The 16,845-nt window shown below is 60.5% G+C and overlaps 2 protein-coding genes across 7 annotated transcripts; one reads left to right on the top strand and one right to left on the bottom strand.

Annotated features, from left to right (window-relative positions):
* PSMC3 (proteasome 26S subunit, ATPase 3) lies at positions 1-4,956 on the top strand. The gene is made up of 12 exons (XM_004585333.3): positions 1-265; positions 463-546; positions 817-942; positions 1,352-1,456; positions 1,554-1,616; positions 1,963-2,100; positions 2,445-2,588; positions 2,690-2,838; positions 3,304-3,400; positions 3,565-3,710; positions 4,578-4,659; positions 4,779-4,956. The coding sequence occupies exons 1-12, from the start codon at positions 191-193 to the stop codon at positions 4,887-4,889; spliced, it is 1,320 nt and encodes a 439-aa protein (XP_004585390.1). The 5' UTR covers positions 1-190; the 3' UTR covers positions 4,890-4,956.
* A 2,304-nt stretch (positions 4,957-7,260) lies between these two features.
* SLC39A13 (solute carrier family 39 member 13) lies at positions 7,261-13,288 on the bottom strand. Of its 6 annotated transcripts, none has more exons than XR_009245283.1 (11): positions 12,885-13,092; positions 11,604-11,912; positions 10,496-10,609; positions 10,035-10,156; positions 9,645-9,758; positions 9,447-9,569; positions 8,858-8,908; positions 8,641-8,773; positions 8,443-8,542; positions 8,228-8,359; positions 7,261-8,079 (listed from the first exon to the last, which is right to left on the bottom strand). XR_009245283.1 is itself a non-coding variant. In XM_058663059.1 (11 exons), exons 3-11 carry the CDS (start codon positions 11,902-11,904, stop codon positions 8,284-8,286), a joined length of 1,134 nt encoding a protein of 377 aa, XP_058519042.1. In that variant the 5' UTR covers positions 11,905-11,912; positions 12,657-12,757; positions 12,885-13,092; the 3' UTR covers positions 7,261-8,283. The 6 variants fall into 6 exon arrangements, 5 of the variants coding, with proteins under 5 accessions (XP_058519042.1, XP_058519043.1, XP_058519041.1 ...); XM_058663059.1 differs by adding an exon at positions 12,657-12,757 and having other exon boundaries at positions 7,261-8,359; XM_058663060.1 differs by lacking the exon at positions 12,885-13,092 and adding an exon at positions 13,128-13,288 and having other exon boundaries at positions 7,261-8,359.
* Between the last annotated feature and the right edge of the window lie 3,557 nt (positions 13,289-16,845).

Consider the following 16,845-nt stretch of genomic DNA (forward strand, 5'->3'; position numbering starts at 1 on the left):
TGGCGGCCGCGTTCGTCTTCGCAGTCGAAGACGCAGATTCGCTGCGTCGGCGCGGCCGGCGCTGGTCCAAGCGGGAATCGGGATTTGGGGGCGCGCGGTTCGCCCACTAGGCCAAAGCCCTTGAGAAAGACGGCCTCTGCTCCCACCGTACCTCGCACCCGGTCAGGTGTGCGGCCTGCTCGTTGAGGAAATGAATCTGTCGCCGACTCTCGAGAGTCCGGTGACTCGGCAGGAGAAGATGGCGACCGTGTGGGATGAGGCTGAGGTGGGCAGCGGGGGGACCCCGAAGCTGGGCCCCGCTGGACGGGGAAGAGGTGGCTGGGGATCCAGATCTGGCCCCGTCCCGTGGTGGGGGAGACGGACATGGGACAGCCGGGGGTGTGGGCAGGGGTCCCGACTGACTCCTCCGGGGAAACAGGCTGTGCGTGGGGAGATGTCTGAATGCACAACCATTCTTAACAGCAAGATGGGATCGGAGAGGAGGTGCGCAAGATGTCCACGGAGGAGATCATCCAGCGCACGCGGCTGCTGGACAGTGAGATCAAGGTGGGCGCGGGGCGCCGAGCGGGCAGCAGGCCTGGCACCTGCAGCTGCCTCCTGGGGCCGGGAAAACAAGACCCCGAAGAGGGACAGGATGGCGACCTGCCCCTTTCTCGAAGCTGGGAAACTTGGCCACAGGTTTTCTCCTGTGCTGGATGTAGTCAGAGCCTGGGAGCTGGGCCTGTTACCCTGGGGTGGGAGTGGGGGGCTCCTGGACCCCTGCCGGAGCTGAGCCCAACCGCGGTGAGTATTCGCCTCCACGGGTCCTTCTCACAGATCATGAAGAGCGAAGTGTTGCGAGTCACCCACGAGCTCCAGGCCATGAAGGACAAGATCAAAGAGAATAGTGAGAAGATCAAAGTGAATAAGACGTTACCATACCTTGTCTCCAACGTCATCGAGGTGTGTGTGTATGTGGAGGGCTGAAGAAGGGTTATGGGGGTTGGCGGGGCTTATACCCAACCCTGGCTGGGGGCTGCTTAGGTAGGGGTGGGTCGACACCAACCAGTCTGCTCCCACCTCCCTTCATGGGGACCCCTTGCCATGCAGGTGCAGGGTCTGGGATGGCTCACAGGTCTCCTTTTCTTCCCTGGGGAGGGCTGGATGTGCCCTATACAGGCAGGCGCACCAGCGAGAGGGAGAGCTTGCCATACCCCCCTGGCCTGGCTGTCACACCTGTGCCAGGCGAGCTTCGAGCAAGAGGAGAGCGGCTGGGCCGCCTACCCTGCTGTGTTGGAGACTGTCCCAGCTGTGGATGCACCAGGCTCGGGGGCCTGGGGGGAGCCCAGGGGCTGAACGTCTTCCTTTCCAGCTGCTAGATGTTGATCCTAATGACCAAGAGGAGGATGGCGCCAACATTGACCTGGACTCACAGAGGAAGGGCAAGTGTGCAGTCATCAAAACCTCCACACGACAGGTGAAGCCAGCACAGCAGTGGTGCAAGGGGAGGTGGGGAAGGGCAGAGGAGGTGTGAGGACAGCTGCTGAGGGCACCCCTGGAACCTTCCCCCACAGACTTACTTCCTGCCAGTGATCGGTCTGGTGGACGCTGAAAAGCTGAAGCCCGGAGACCTGGTGGTGAGTGGCAATAGAGTCTGGGTTGGGTCCCAGCAGCGAGGGTTCTCACACCAGCCAGCTGAACCCTAGTCCCTGCCCCCTCCTGCCCCCTCCTGCCCCCTCCTGCCCCCTCCTGCCCCTTCCTGCCCTAGCTTCTTCCCCAGTTTCTGCCCCCGCTTCAGTCCCAGGCCCCTGTCGGCTCTGGAAGTTGGCAGAGCAGGCAGCCCAGCGAGCCTGGGAGACAGAGCGATGGCTTGATTCTCATGCTGCCCAGTGCCGGAGCTCTCCTTTCCCTCTGCAGATGCACCTCCCCCACACCGTGAGGTAGGGCTTGGGACCCTCTGCAGACGCTATGCTGTGCCCTCAGGGTGTGAACAAAGACTCGTACCTGATCCTGGAGACGCTGCCCACAGAATACGACTCGCGGGTGAAGGCCATGGAGGTGGACGAGAGACCCACGGAGCAGTACAGTGACATCGGGGGCCTGGACAAGCAGATCCAGGAGGTGGGGGCTCGGCGGGGGCGTTCATGTGTGTCGGGATCCTGCCTCCTTACCAGCCCTCTTGTTCTCAACCTCTGTCCTGGGAAGGAAAAGAGGGGTGCCAGGCAGGGAAGCAGATGCGGACAGCTTGACCGGCCTGTACAGGGCCAGACCAGGACTGGAATTTAGGCCTTCTACAGCTATCTACCAGGCCATAGGCAGCCTTGGTGGCAAGGAACATTCATGTCCCCTTTGGGCAGAGGCTGGCAAGGGCCACTCTCCAAGTCAGAGGGAGAGGATGCGGTATTGGGGTGGGCTGTGGGAGCCATTGCAATGTCGCTGTGCTCACTCAGGCTTCTCCCCTGTAGCTGGTTGAGGCCATAGTCCTGCCCATGAACCACAAGGAGAAGTTTGAGAACTTGGGGATCCAGCCTCCAAAGGGGGTGCTGATGTACGGGCCCCCGGGGACCGGGAAGACATTGCTGGCCCGGGCCTGTGCTGCTCAGACAAAGGTGAGGCATTTGGGAGAGTTGGGCTGGGTGGGCGGGCTCCAGGGGCCTTGCATTGTCCCCAGCCTGACTCCTCCCCCCACCACACTGCCCCCCCCTCCCAGGCCACCTTCCTCAAACTGGCTGGGCCCCAGCTGGTACAGATGTTCATTGGGGATGGCGCCAAGCTGGTCCGGGACGCCTTTGCCTTGGCCAAGGAGAAAGCTCCGTCCATCATCTTCATCGACGAGCTGGATGCCATTGGCACCAAGCGGTGAGGGAACTGTGGCCCCAGGGTGGTCTCGGTGGCTGTGCGTAGGGGTGGCTTTTCCCTGTGCTGGATCCCAGCTTCCTGCCTGGGCCTGGACTCCCTGGCCTCCTGCATCCCTGACCATCCACTTGCTTGCCAGCTGCCATTGTGTACCTTTGAGGGCGCAGGACTGGTGGCCTCCTTCATGTGTCCCCGCAGGCCTTTGGGCTCCACCCACAGTGCTCTTGGGGTAAAGGCTTTCTTCGCTGTGCCACCTGCTTCCCCACCTACCAGGTTCTCGGTTCTCATCCAGGCTATACCCCTGCCAGGGCGCTCTGCGTTAGACCACGTGTCCTGGGATGCCCGCTCCACACACAGGCTGTTCTTGCCCTGGACAGCCTGGGTTGGGCTTCGGCAGCAGCACGGGGCACGGAGGCAGGCTCAGCCCCCAGTGGGGCCCAGCCGTGACTCCGCTGTTGTGTGCCCCAGCTTTGACAGCGAGAAGGCGGGGGACCGAGAGGTGCAGAGGACGATGCTGGAGCTCCTGAACCAGCTGGACGGCTTCCAGCCCAACACCCAAGTGAAGGTCAGCAGCAGCCCTCCTGGGAGGAAGAGGAGAGAGACCCTGTGTCTGGCCCTGACCTCTGCAGCTCTCCTCCCCGCCCCCGGGCTGCCCTCGGCCTCTGATGTCCATGACCGAGCCTGTCAGTGACCAGCTGCTCAGTTCAGGGAGCTACTTCTCTTCCTCAGGTGATTGCAGCCACCAACAGGGTGGACATCCTGGACCCCGCCCTGTTGCGCTCTGGCCGCCTAGACCGCAAGATCGAGTTCCCAATGCCCAATGAAGAGGCCCGTGCCAGAATCATGCAGATCCATTCCCGGAAGATGAACGTCAGGTGAGCAGGGCCACAGTGGGCAGCAGAGGTACCCTGGCTCTCCTCTCCAAGCTGTCTCCCAGCCTTGGCCAGGCCGCACCACCGTGCACCTGCCTGAGGGAGTGGGGCCCCAGGCCTGGCTGTCCAGCTGAATTGGATTGCTGCCCACTGTGACAGGGCCAGAGGTGAGCATGCCCAGCTTGGCTGGGGACTGTCCAGCCAGGGCCTGGCGTGCCAGGATCAGACCCGCACTGCCCTCAGCCAGAGGCCTGACAGCTCGAAGCACTGCAGCTTGTAATGAGGCCAGTAATGGTGGCCGTGGCACCACCATGCCTCTGCTGAGCTGCTGTGAGACCAGCTTCGGTCTCTGCCACCACTGCTGCCCCACCACAGACCCAGGGCGGGGAGAGGGAGAAACAGTGACAAATCTTCCATCTGCTGGTTTGCTTCCCAAATGGCTGCAGGGCCAGAGCTAAGCCTGTTCAAAGTCAGAGCTTCTATATCTCCCATGTGAGCACCAGAGCCTCAGGCCTTAAGCCATCCTCCACTGTTTCCCCAGGCCACAAATAGGGAGCTGGACGGGAAGTGGAGCAGCAGGAACACAAACTGGCACCCTTATGGGATGCCAGCACTGTGGGCAGGTGTCACTGTCGTGGTCCAGACTGGTGGAGATTTCTAGAAGCTAGAGTTTCAATAGACACTAGAAACTAGAAATAATGTGATGTAACTTGGTCCCTGTCCCTTCCGCAACCCCCCCAGTGTACTAAGAGAGTGGGTACGGGACTATATTTACTGTCACGGGGCAAGGCGGCCTTGTGTGTTCATGGAGACTGGGAGGACATCTGTCCCTTGCGTCCCTTTCACTATGCACGCGCTTCCTCTCCCCAGCCCTGACGTCAACTACGAGGAGCTGGCCCGCTGCACTGATGACTTCAATGGCGCCCAGTGCAAGGCCGTGTGTGTGGAGGCGGTGAGTGGGCCGGCGGGCAGGCGGATGGGTGCCTAGGGCTCCTGCCCTGGAGATGAGGGGGCTGGGAAACCCAGAGCGGCGGCGGGGGCCAGCCCACAGCCTGTGTGTGCTGGCTGCAGGGGATGATCGCACTGCGCCGGGGGGCCACGGAGCTCACGCATGAGGACTACATGGAGGGCATCCTGGAGGTACAGGCCAAGAAGAAAGCCAACCTGCAGTACTACGCCTAGTGGGGCCTCGTCGCCCGGCTCTCGTGTTGGCACAGTTCATAATAAAGATGGTTTCGGGTCCCTGGCACCTGTCTGCCTCACTTTTTCTGGGTTCCTGGAGGGGGCGGTACCCGTGGGAGGCCCCCTGCCCTGCTGCGGCAGTTGTCGGAGTCGCAGCTGCTGGAGTCGTTGAGCCCTGCTCACCCTCCCCCCACCCCGCCCCCGGCTCCAGCACAGTCAGCGTGCAGCGTGGTGCATTGGCCCCAGCCTGGTCTCCTGCAAAGCCAGGCTTTGGATCTTGCCTCCCTGACATTTGTCACAGTGTGCCAGCTGCGGGGCCTCCCCTGGGTCCACACTCCCCTGATTCTTCTGTGTCTTTCTCCAGAGCCCTTTCTCTGCTGCGCTGTCTTGTGCTGTTTGCTCCCACCCTACATCTGTCCTAGTTTGTCCCGAGTCAGCGAGGCTCGCCGTCCAAGGAGCAGGGCTAATGGCCATCAGTAGGGCATCCACATTAGATGTTCTAAATAGCCCCACCCCGAGGCTGAGGGCAAGGCAGCCCCACAGCTACACCCTCTGCCCAACCTCCTGAACCCCTAAATGGCCTTTCAGAGTGGCCCCTCATCAGCTCTACTGCTCAAGAGAGCCCCACCTTTCCCCTTGTCAAGCAGATGTGACCACCACGCGTTCCCCATGGAGGACCATCCCCTTCCCAGACCTCGGGAGCACCTTGGCCCTGCCTGGGGTGTCACACTCCACCCAGGCGCCTAGCACCCAAGGTAGCGCTTCTGGCCTCAGCCCCTCCTGGCCTGGGTGGGCACCGCTGCTGCCTCCCCCATTCCCCTTCTGACCACACAGTGAGCCTACAGGTGTGTCCTCTTTATCTGCAGAGGTCCCCCACAGCCAGGAGCCCTGAGGGCCTGAGTGGGCCAGCCTGGGCTGGTGGAGACCAATGGGGTCATTCTAAATCTGTCAGGCGCAACCTCCTGTGGGGCTTCAGCCCCTTGGGTTCTCTGTGTTCCTCAAGCCTTTATGAATGCTTGTCAGAGAGCCAGATATCCCAGCTGGTGAGGATGTCACTGGTTAGGGCTTCCCACCCACCTAGGCTAGACCCCATGACACCGCCCAGCCAGCTTGGTGTGGACAGGAGTGGGGGCCTGGACTCTGGACAGCACTGGTTGGAAAGCAGCGCCCCCTGGAGCCTAATGTTGACGGAGGACCTGCCTTTCTTGTTCTTTTCTGCTTTTCTCTTCCCATCCTCCCTTGCCTTCCCCTACCTTTTTTTTTTTTTTTAAGATTTAGCATTTTTATTGGAAAGTCAGATTCGCAGAGGAAAGGAGATATACAGAAAGATCCTCCATCCACTGGTTCACTCCCCAAGTGGCTACAGTGGCCAGAGCTGAGCCAATCCGAAGCCAGGAGCTTCTTCTAGGTCTCCCACATGGGTGCAGGGTCCCAATGCTTTGGGCCGTCTTCCACTGCTTTCCCAGGCCACAAGCAGGGAGCTGGATGGGAAGCGGGGCTGCTGGGATATGAGCCAGTGCCCATATGGGATCCCGGCGCATGCAAGGCAAGGACTTCATCCATTAGGCTACTGTACTGGGTCCCTTCCCTTTCTTTTTCTTTTTTTTTTTTTAAGATTTATTCATTTTTTTTTTGGGCTTGGCAGCGTGGCTTAGTGGCTAAGGTCCTCGCCTTGATCCCATGTGGCCACTGGTTCTAATCCCGGCAGCTCCAGCTCCACTTCTTCTCTCTCTCCTCCTCTCAGTATATCTGACTTTGTAATTAAAAAAAAAAAAGATTTATTCATTTTTATTGGAAAGCCGGATATACAGAGAGGAGGAGAGACAGAGAGGAAGATCTTCCGTCCGATGATTTACTCCCCAAGTGAGCCGCAATGGGCCGGTGCGCGCCGATCCGAAGCCAGGAACCAGGAACCTCTTCCGGGTCTCCCACGCGAGTGCAGGGTCCCAAGGCATTGGGCCGTCCTCGACTGCTTTCCCAGGCCACAAGCAGGGAGCTGCATGGGAAGTGGAGCTGCCGGGATTAGAACCGGTGCCCACATGGGATCCTGGCGCGTTCAAGGCGAGGACTTTAGCTGCTAGGCCACGCCGCCGGGCCCCCCTTCCTTTCTTTTTACATGAACAATAATCACTGCATTGAAGCTAAAGCTGACTTTCTGGTTGGAGCTCCGTTTCTTGATTAAATTATCAGGCCTCTTGGGGAGAAGTCCTGCCGGTTAAATCTAGAAAACAACTCCCCTAGAGTGCTGGGAGCTGCACTGGCACAGTGGCAGGCTGGGCAGTGCCCAGCTGCTCTCAGGACAACAGGCTAGCACCAAGGGCCAGGCACCCAAGGGTTCCGAGGCACGCTGCAGGGGAATGGAGGAACCCACTTGTGGATAGCATTTATTTATTTATATCTCATCCATAGAACATATATTTACAAACAGAAGTGGAGCCACCGCAGACCCTTACTTGTTCAGACAGCGCGGGCCAGCACAGGGCCAGACCTTGGCTGCAGGGCAGGCCAGCTGAGAGCCTGGGCGTCAGCCAAGGGAACAAGCTGGGGATTATGGCTTCGGCATTCTCCCAGGGCACATTCCTGAGCGCTGAGCACAAGGGGCCCTCCCCACCACCCCACCTTCCCCCAGCCCAGGGGGAAAGGCCCAGGGCCCTGAGCGGGGCATGGTAGCTGCGGGTCACACCCTTCCAACTCCCAGGGTGTCTGCTGGACCTTGGGTTGGCAGGAGCATCACTGAGCTGGACTGGGAGGGCGGCCTTTCGGGCCTGGAGCTGCTCACAGCCCTGTAGGCTGCTGTTTGGCAGCTGGCGGTGGCAGGAGCTGCTGGCACTGCCAGAGAGTGCTCACTGGGGATTTGGGAGCTGGCTGGGGTGGGCAGCCCGGAGATGGCCTTGGAAAGCATCTGTTGCTGGGTGAGGGTAGGGCTGGGACCCGTAGCGTGTGGAGGCGTGGGGTGGGGGGCCCACCAGCAGCCCCCTGCCTCTTCTTTCTTTGGCTGTGCAGGTGCTGAGGAAGGGCCAGCAGAAGGGGGCTGCTCAGGTAAAGGTCCCAGTGGGAGGTCCCAGCAGGAGGCAGGGCAGCCTCAGGGGTCCCCTGTAGCCCTGAGCGCCCCGGGCCACTCTCATTCCTTCTGGGGTCCTGGCAGGGCATGGCCCCTGTTGAACACAATGCTGCAGTTCCTTGCTGTTCCCTGTGGGGTGACAGGGTGGCAAGGAGAGAAGGCCCCGGCGTGGCAGGAGGCAGGTGCTGCCCTGGGTCCCAGGGATCACAGTGTTGGTCTCGTACACGTGCACACCACCGCACCCTTCCCGCTGTTCGCGCCCCATGCTCACACACACTTGTCAGAGTGAATCGGAGTCTCTTATTGCTGGGCAGGGCGGGGCGTCAGGGAAGGCTACTCTACGAAGAGCGAGAAGAGCACCATCACCACGATGCCCAAGCAGAGCAGAAGCACCTGCTGCAGGGAGTGCCTGCGGAAAGAGGGGCCACGTCACGGGTGGGTGTACCGGCGGTGCCAGGTCCACAGGGCCGCAGCCAGGCCAGGGCCACTCACCACGGGTCGTCTTCCTCCAGGAGGTCGGGCAGCACATTCACCAGGGCGATGTAGAGAAAACCCCCCGAGGTGAAGGGCAGGATCCAGGCCACGGTCTCCTCTGTGGCGGGAGGAGGGTGCCAAGGAGCTGTGAGCCCAGGGCCCCGGGCATGCCCCCACTCCCGCCCTGCCGCCACTGCTGTCCACTGAGCCCCATACCTACGCCCTTGGGGGACTGTGTACAGATGGCGAAGCAGGCACCCAGCAGGCCCCCCAGTGCCGTGGACAGCTGCAGCTTGGCCGCACTCCAGCGGTCAAAGCCGGCCCGGAGCAGGATGGCAAAGTCGCCCACCTAAGGGGAGGTATGGAAGCTCACCACGGGCCGGCTGGGCCACAGCCCCACCCCACCCTGCCCTTGCCACCCTGGGCTGCTCACCTCGTGGGGAATCTCATGCAGGAGGATGGCCATGGTGGTCAGGAGCCCAATCTGCAGGGGTAGGATGGGGAGGGGAGCCTCAGTCTGGGTCCTTGGACACAAATGCATGCATGCACTCAAGACCTGCTCTAGCCCAACTCTGGGCTACTGGCAGACACGGCCTGCGCACACTCTACATTCAGTCCCGGGGGAGCCATGGGGAATCGTGCAACCCACAGGATGGGGAGGCTGCGTACCACCAAGCGGCAGTGACAGGGACCCAATTGAGATGTAGGGTTCGTAATGTGCCCTGGGGGAAGTTAGGCCAAGCATGAAGGGTAAGGTAGGGACATCACAGGCAGGGGGACCGTGTGAAGTGAGAGAGAACCCAGCTGGCCAAGAACCAGCAGATACCTGGGACCAGGACACCAAGGGCAGAGGAGGGAAAAGGGGAAGCGGGCCAAGCCCAGCAGCTGGACGACAAGGATGCTGGCAACACAAGCAGGTACAGGATGGTCCCGGAGCAGAGGGGAGCAGCAGAGAGGGTCAGGCGGGCAGGTGGCACCAACAGGCCAGAGAAGACCCCCCCCACCGCCAAGTCCCCACTCACCTTCTTGCTCACCAGGAAGCTGGCAGCCACGGCAAGTCCGTGAGTGAAGTTGTCTATAGTGTTGGCCAGCAAGTTGAGGTAGCCGCTGACCTGGGCAGGGGTGGGGTGGTGTTGGGGGGAGAGCTGGACTGAGTGGTATGGTTGGGGTGGGGGGCACAGAGGTTTGCGTGTCAACAGTGTCCTGAACTGGCCACTCACTTTGACGCTCCGAAGCACAGCTCGCAGGCCAGGCTGAGCAGCTGGCTGGTCTGGACACTGGCCTCCATTGAGCGTAGCGGCAGTGGTAGTGGTAGTGGGGTCTTTACTGGGGCCCTGGGGATAGGGGGGCAGGACAAGGAGGGAAAGGTGACATTCAGTGCTGCCCCCTGCCCCTCAGCCAAGGTTGCCACAGCAGAGGAGTCCCTGGAGTCTCCAGCTGGTCCTGGCTGCTGCTCCATCAGTCACCTGCCCCAGAACTCCGGCTGCTGTCACCATCAGCCACGGCAGGTACACGTCACCAGTCCCCAGGCCCTCCCGGAGAAGTTGGCCTCAGCCTCCCACAGCCCCCAGGCAAAAGGATGGAGACCCAAGCTCTGCCCGCAGGCCCACCTGGCCACTCCCTTCCTTCCTGCCGTCCAGGAACATCTTCTCCAGTGCCAGGAAGGTCAGGAAGCCAGCGATGACCCACAGCCCCAGCTGCTGCTGCTGCTGCAGGCTCTGCCCCTCGCCACCTGCAGGGGCAGCACTGACAGGGCCAGGCCGAGCCAGGGCCGAGGGAGGGGCCGTTTGCAATGGGGCCTGGTCCAGGGCTGGGAAGGGGCAGGGGCATAGCTGGCTGGGCATTGGGCTGGGGTGAAGGGGGCCAGGACCCCCACAGGGGCTGGGGTGCCGCTGGGACCAGGATGATGATTCCCCCTCCTCCCAGCTCCCTACCAGCTGCCCAGCATTCCTTTCCTGGCCATCCTGGCCATTGTGGCAGGTAGCTGGAGGGTCCAGGGTAGCTCAGGGCCCTGGACACCAACTTCACCTGTGTGGCCCTCTTGCCCCCATGGACCTGTGGCTTCACTCACCAGGGCTGGTGTTGCAGATGTAGGCCCAGGCTTCAGGCAGCAGGTGCAGGAAGACATTGCCCAAGAGGCCCCCCAAGGCGAAGCTGAGCAGCTGCTTCAGGCGCCGAGCCCCAGCTGGAAGGCAGAAACACCCGTGCTCCCACTCCCGCCTCCCCCGTGGTTCCCCAGCTCACCGGCTCGTTCCATTTCTCAGTCAGCCTGGCAAACCCCTGGGAGGCTGGATGGGGGCAACCATGCTCCCCGGTTCCCTAGCACCCCTGGGCCCAGAAAGAGGCAGGAATGTTTGATGTGTGGGGTGAAGCTGCCACTGCATCACAGCTAAGAGCTCTCACCCTAAGTGTCCTCATCTATAGAGGGGATCTTGCAAGAGTTAAGTGGCAAGGTGTACTCCCAAATGCCCTTGAAATGGGCAGTTTTCCGGGTTACCACTCCCTGCACAGTGGTGGAGATGTTGAGAGTTCCACTGTCCAGGGCTGCAAGTGCCCCAAGGGAGTCCCAACCCACCCCTTAGTTTGACAGAACAATGGACAGAGGCTTGGCAGCTGGAAGCAGCTGCTGGGGGCCGTGGGATGTCAGCAGAATGGGGCTATCCCAGGCTGGGAAACCTTGGGCTGGGCAAAGACCCTCTCTTGCCTCTTGCTTTCTGAGTAATCCAAGTGTGCCTTTTGCTAACCACTCAGGGCTGCCCTGGGGAGGGAATGAGTCGCCAGGCTGTTGGGCCCCAGGTCCGCCTGAGGGGTCCATGCCCGGCCCCCTCCCTGCCCCAGGCAGTCTGCGTTATGAAGCTTTACACTGTGGGGAGGGAATTAGTTTAGTAGTCTTCCCAAGGGTACCCACGGGACACATACCACAGTCACAGCTCCCTTTTTTAAGACAGGAGACAAAACCAAGTAAAGGAATTTATCTGATGCTACTGGGCTGGTAAGTGGCAGGTGGCACTTGAACCCCAGGGAGCCTGGCACGTGTATTTCCAAGCCACCCTCTGCACGGTGGTGGCTGGTGACTACCAACATCCAGAGTGAGGGCAGTGCAGAAGAACCCGTCCTGCCAGCCCCTGGGGACCAAGGTCAGCAGTGGGACCCATGGGCGTCAGGGGCAGGGCACCCACCTTCTGATCGGAGCAAGGCACCCATCTCCAGGGGGATGATGAGTAGCGGGAAGACCCCGCTGAGCCCCACCAGCAGGGAGCCCAGGAGCGAGCAGACCCACGTGTCTAGTCTTTCGGTTGCCAGCAGGGCCCCCCAAGACTCGCTCTCATTGTTGTCCAGGCGACAGGCTGCGGCGGCTGCCCGGCTCCGCAGGCCCGGCTGGCTGCCCGCAACATCTCCCAGCAGCTGCAGGGCAAGGGTGGTGAGGAAAAGGAGCCTTCGGCCCACCATGCTGCAGCCAGGACAGGAGTAGCCGCGCATGCCACGTGCTGAAAAACACAGAGGCCACCCACCTGCTTAGGCCACGTGGCATACCCCCTCCCCTCCTCCCACAACTCCACCCTCCAAACTTGTCTCCGGCTCCCTGCCAGCCTTGCCCAGGACCCCCACCCACGGTGGGTGTGCCAGGCACAGGCATCCTGCTCTGGCACACGCCAGTTCCCAAGGAGCAGACGTTTGCCAGTCGCTGGCTGCATGTGTGTCGGCGTGTCTGCAGGAAGCTATCCTTTTCCCAAAAGACAGGGTGAGGCTCTGGCCAGGCGCCCTTCAGTGCCCAGCTGGATGTGTCCAGCTGCCAGGCAGGGCCCAGGGCAGGGGGTGGAGGACACCCCAGGCAGGGAAGGGGCAGCACTGGGAGGCCCAGGGTGGGAAGGACCCTTGCAGCCTAATGTCCTCGAGGCACAGAGAAAGACGGCAGGTGGGGCAGACAAGCGGGCTGTTCAGCGAGATGTTCACAGGACACTAGTTTTAAAGAGCTGCAGGGCTCTTCTCCATGGCCAGGTACAGCAGCCTTGCCGCCTCCCCTCTCTGCCTGGGCATCCTCATCCCGGGCCGGGGGGTGAAGATGGGGTGGGCGAGAGGGCAGGCGGAATGGCCAGAGTGGGTGCGGGGGCCATGGCAGGGCACACAGACAGCCCCTCCTTCTGCCCCAGGGGAGTCCAGCACCGCCGGCACGAATGTGTCCAGCGGCAAATCTCAGGGGGATCACAGGATGTGGCACTGCATGACTCAACTGAGCCAGAAGTCCAATCTGGAACTTCAGGCCTGAGGTCTGAACGCTGTCCTGCCTCATGACCTTGAGCTGGTGCTGTCCCTGCCTCAGTTTCTTCAGCAGCTTGGCGAGGGCAGAGGGAGAAATAAAAAAGGCCGCTACCTCTGGACAGGGGATGAGGTGCCCAGGCCTAGGGGCAAGTCCAGGCCTTCAAAGTGTCCCGAAGGAGCGAGTGGGGACCCCTCCGCACCTGAGGGGGGACCTGAGGCAGCGCTGGGCCGGGGGACCCCAAATTTGGCAGAGGTGAAGAAAGTCAGCTGGAGGGGGTCAGCGCGGGAGCCGGGCGGGTAGGCAGAGATGGGCAGCCCAGAGTGGGCGGCAGGGCGAAGTAAACTCTCGGGCTCTGCGAGACAGGGGCCCGGCGGGGTCAGGCGAACCGGGGCAGCTCGGGGGCGATGGGGCGGGCGGTGCCGAGGGGTCCGCGCTCACTCACCGTGCGGCGGCGGCGTGGCTCCAGGCGGCCCCGGCCATCCAGCTGCGGCGCCGCACCCCGCCCCAGGCCAGCCCCGCCCGGCCGCCCGGCCGCCCGGCCCGGAGCCGCCCCCCGGCGCGGCCACGTCACACGGGGCCGGGCCCGGAACCCGCCGCTGCCGCTGCCGCCGCCGCCGCCCTCCGCGGGGGCCCCGGGACTGAGGGGGAACGGCGGCCCAGGGCGCTTCCGCCTCGCCTCCTGGGGTTGGGGGGACCCGAACAGACAGCGCACTTCCGCTCGGGGCGGCTAGCTGTGGCGGACGGAAGTGAGGTTCCCCCGACGGAGGCTGCGCCCCGGCGGGGACGACGACGACGACGGGGCCCGGGCGACTGGACTTGGTCGGTCGAACGGGCCAGGGATGCAGTCCCGCCCGCGGCCGCACGGGGGCGCGCCCGGCTGCCGGACGGACCAGCCCCTCTGCAGGCCCGAGCGAAGCGGCCGTCTCGGGGCTCCGATGGGGCGGCCGGCCGCGGGGTGCTCCTTCTCTGAGTCAGCCCAGCCTGGCTCCTCCAAGAACCCGGGAAAGGGGAAGTGCCCGCCGCAGGGAGGGGCCTGGCCCCCGGGAACCTCAAAAGAGGGAATTTTATTCTTACTCATCGAATTATTTTTATGCTTTGGTTTTTCACTGGGAACCTCAGGCCACGGTCACCAGGGCTTTTGTAACCCTTTGGGGTCCAGTGCCTGGTGGCTGGACAGAGTCCGGGCGGGGACAGGGTCACGGGCAGCAAGGGTCCTGGGTTGTGCCTGGCCTCCTCCGCACTCCACACCTATTGTGTGCCGTTCACTCTGCCTGCAGTACCTGGGTGGGTCCTCATTTTGTCCTCTGGGGAGGAAGGGGCCAGCGCAGGAGGGGTCAGGAGCTTTGGGTCCTTGCTTACTTGTGATTACAGTGGAGCGCGATGTCATCAGTGCCCCCCCCACACACACACACCATGGCACCTTGTAACTTCTCCCCCTATTGGTCTTTTAATTTTATTTTAAGATGTATTTTTATTGGAAAGGTTAATCAGATTTACAGACAGGAGGGAGAGAGATGTTCCATCCACTGGTTCACTCCCCAAATGGCGGCAATGACTGGAGCTGAAGCCAGGAGCCAAAAGCCTCCTCCAGGTCTCCCATGTGGATACAAGGTCCTCTATTACTTTCCTAGGCCACAAGCAAGGAGCTGGATGGGAAGTGGAACAGCCGGGACATGAACCGGCACCTCTGTGGGATGCTGGCACTTGCAAGTGGAACTTTAACCTGTTGAGTTGAACCCACACCACCTTCTACTCTTCTTAGAACCCCAGTTACTGGTGGGCACAAAAGCGCTATGTGTTCCCCCCAAATTCACCTCCAGCAGGCCCACTGATTGGTCAGGACACCTGGCTGTCCCTATCTCTACCCTGGCAATGAATTCTAAAATGGAAGCCCCAAGTCTGTTTGTCCCCAAACGAAGGAAGACACTCAGAAAATCTGCTGCCCCAGGAATTCTCCAACTGCCCCCCCTCCGTGTATGCAAATGACCCCACTGTATGCAAAACACTTCACAATATGCAAATGATCTCACAATTACCAAGTCAGTATTTTGGCCTCTGAGGGTTGAGGGCTTTGGCCAGGGGATGGACAGCGCTGGGCCAGAAAACCCGCTCCTGCCCACTCCCCCCTGAGCTGGAACTTCCACAGTTGAGACTCAGCTGAGCTTGGAGTCCTGGGGCAGTGAGTGGGACAGAGGGGGCCAGAGGCTGGGGTAGACCAGGAGACCAGGTAAAGGAGGCCAGGGTACCTGAGGCAGGATTATGTTTCAGCACAGTGGGATGGTGAGAGTTTGCAGCAGTTGTTACACAGTTTATAAAGAACCAGAAGGAAGTTGTGTGTGGCTCCCCATGCAAAGGAATGATCCATGTTGGGGCCTCCGTTGTGGCAGAGTGGGTTAAGTTGCCACCTGGGGCACCAGCAGGATACCATAGGAGCACCAATTTTTTTTTAATTAGAACCGGCACCCATATGGTACCCCGGTGCATTCTTTTTTAAAGTCAGATATACAAAGAGGAGGAGAGAGAGAGAGGAAGATCTTCCGTCCGATGATTCACTCCCCAAGTGACTGCAACAGCCGGTGCTGTGCCGATCTGAAGCCAGGAGCCAGGAACCTCTTCCGGGTCTCCCACACAGGTGCAGGGTCCCAAAGCTTTGGGCCGTCCTCGATTGCTTTCCCAGGCCACAAGCAGGAAGCTGGATGGGAAGTGGAACTGCTGGAATTAGAACCGGTGCGTTCAAGGCGAGGACTTTAGCCACTAGGCCACGCTGCCAGGCCCAGCTGCTCCACTTCTGATCAGACTCCCTGCTAACGTGCCCGGAAAAGCAGCAGAGGATGATTCAAGTACTTGGGCCCCTGTGCCCATGATGGAGAGACCCAGATGGAGTTCCTGGCTTCTGGCTTCAGCCTTACCCAGCCCTGGTTGTCACAGCCATTTGAGGGGTGAGCTAGAAGATGGGTCTCTCTGTCTCTCTGTATATCAGACTTGCCAATAAAAATAAAATAAATCTTTAAAAAAACCACTGAAAATAAGAGGTCGAAGATGGAACTGGTATTCATATCAGGTCCTAGGCATTCTGGGAAGTCAGATAAATGGATCTACAGTTCTCCAGGATGGAGCCAGGCAGGTCGGGGTCCACCTTGGCTGGCCAGTCCAGGCCCTGGCAACCCAAGGCCTCCTCACCAATGAATTGATTTGTCGGAAATCACCCACCTGTGCTTATCATGGAGCAAAGAGAGTGTGGTCCCACTGAATGTCTTTTTCTTTGTTGGACTTATTTTGTTTATTTGAATGGGAGAGTGACAGGGGCAGGGAGGAGGGGGAGAGAGAGAGAAAGATTTGATCTTGCAGGCACTGTTTCACCCCACTGCTGGCCATGACAGGGACTGGGCCAGGCTGAAGCCAGGAGCCAGGAACTCCATCTGAGTGGCAGGGGCTCAGATTCTTGGGCCATCAGCTGCAGTGCTCCTCGGCACGTTCGCAGGCGCTGGATCAGAAACTGCACACAGAACCAGCATTCTGCCATGGGTAGCCAGCATTACAAGGGATGTCTTAGTCTGCTAGCTCACAGTGCTTATATCCTCGCTCTAAGTCTTTATCTGTTCTGTAATATTTTTTATTCCCATATATCCACCATATATATATAATGTAATATCTACTCCCCTGGGGCCGGTGCTGCGGGGCAGCAGGTAAAACCACCACTTTGAGGCACCAACATCCCATATGGATGCTGGTTCGAATCCTGGCTGCTCCACTTCCCATCCTGTTCCCTGCTTGTGGACAGGGAAAGCTGTGGCGGATGGCCTATGTCCTTGAGTCCCTGTATACATGTGGAACACTGGAACAAGATCCTGGCTGCTAGCTTTGGGTCGTTCCAGCTGCAGCCATCGAAGTCATCTTGGGAGTAAACCAACAGCCCTGTTTCCAGCATGGTCCCTTCTTCCCTGTAACACGTGGGCACCGGCGAGACAGTACAAGCTTAAACACACAGCTCCATGAAGGTCCACTTGGTCAACTCCATGTGTGCTTGCCTCCTGTTCAGGTGCAGCAGGGGCAGGGCATGGCAGCCTTGTGCAGCATGCAGTGGCATCCGGCCTTGAAGGGGCTCTTCTTCTTTATTATTATTTTTATTATTTATTATTTTAGATGATGCTCATACAATT

The sequence above is a fragment of the Ochotona princeps genome, chromosome 4 (genome assembly GCF_030435755.1).
Source record: "Ochotona princeps isolate mOchPri1 chromosome 4, mOchPri1.hap1, whole genome shotgun sequence".
In the NCBI taxonomy this organism is placed as follows: Eukaryota; Metazoa; Chordata; class Mammalia; order Lagomorpha; family Ochotonidae; genus Ochotona; species Ochotona princeps.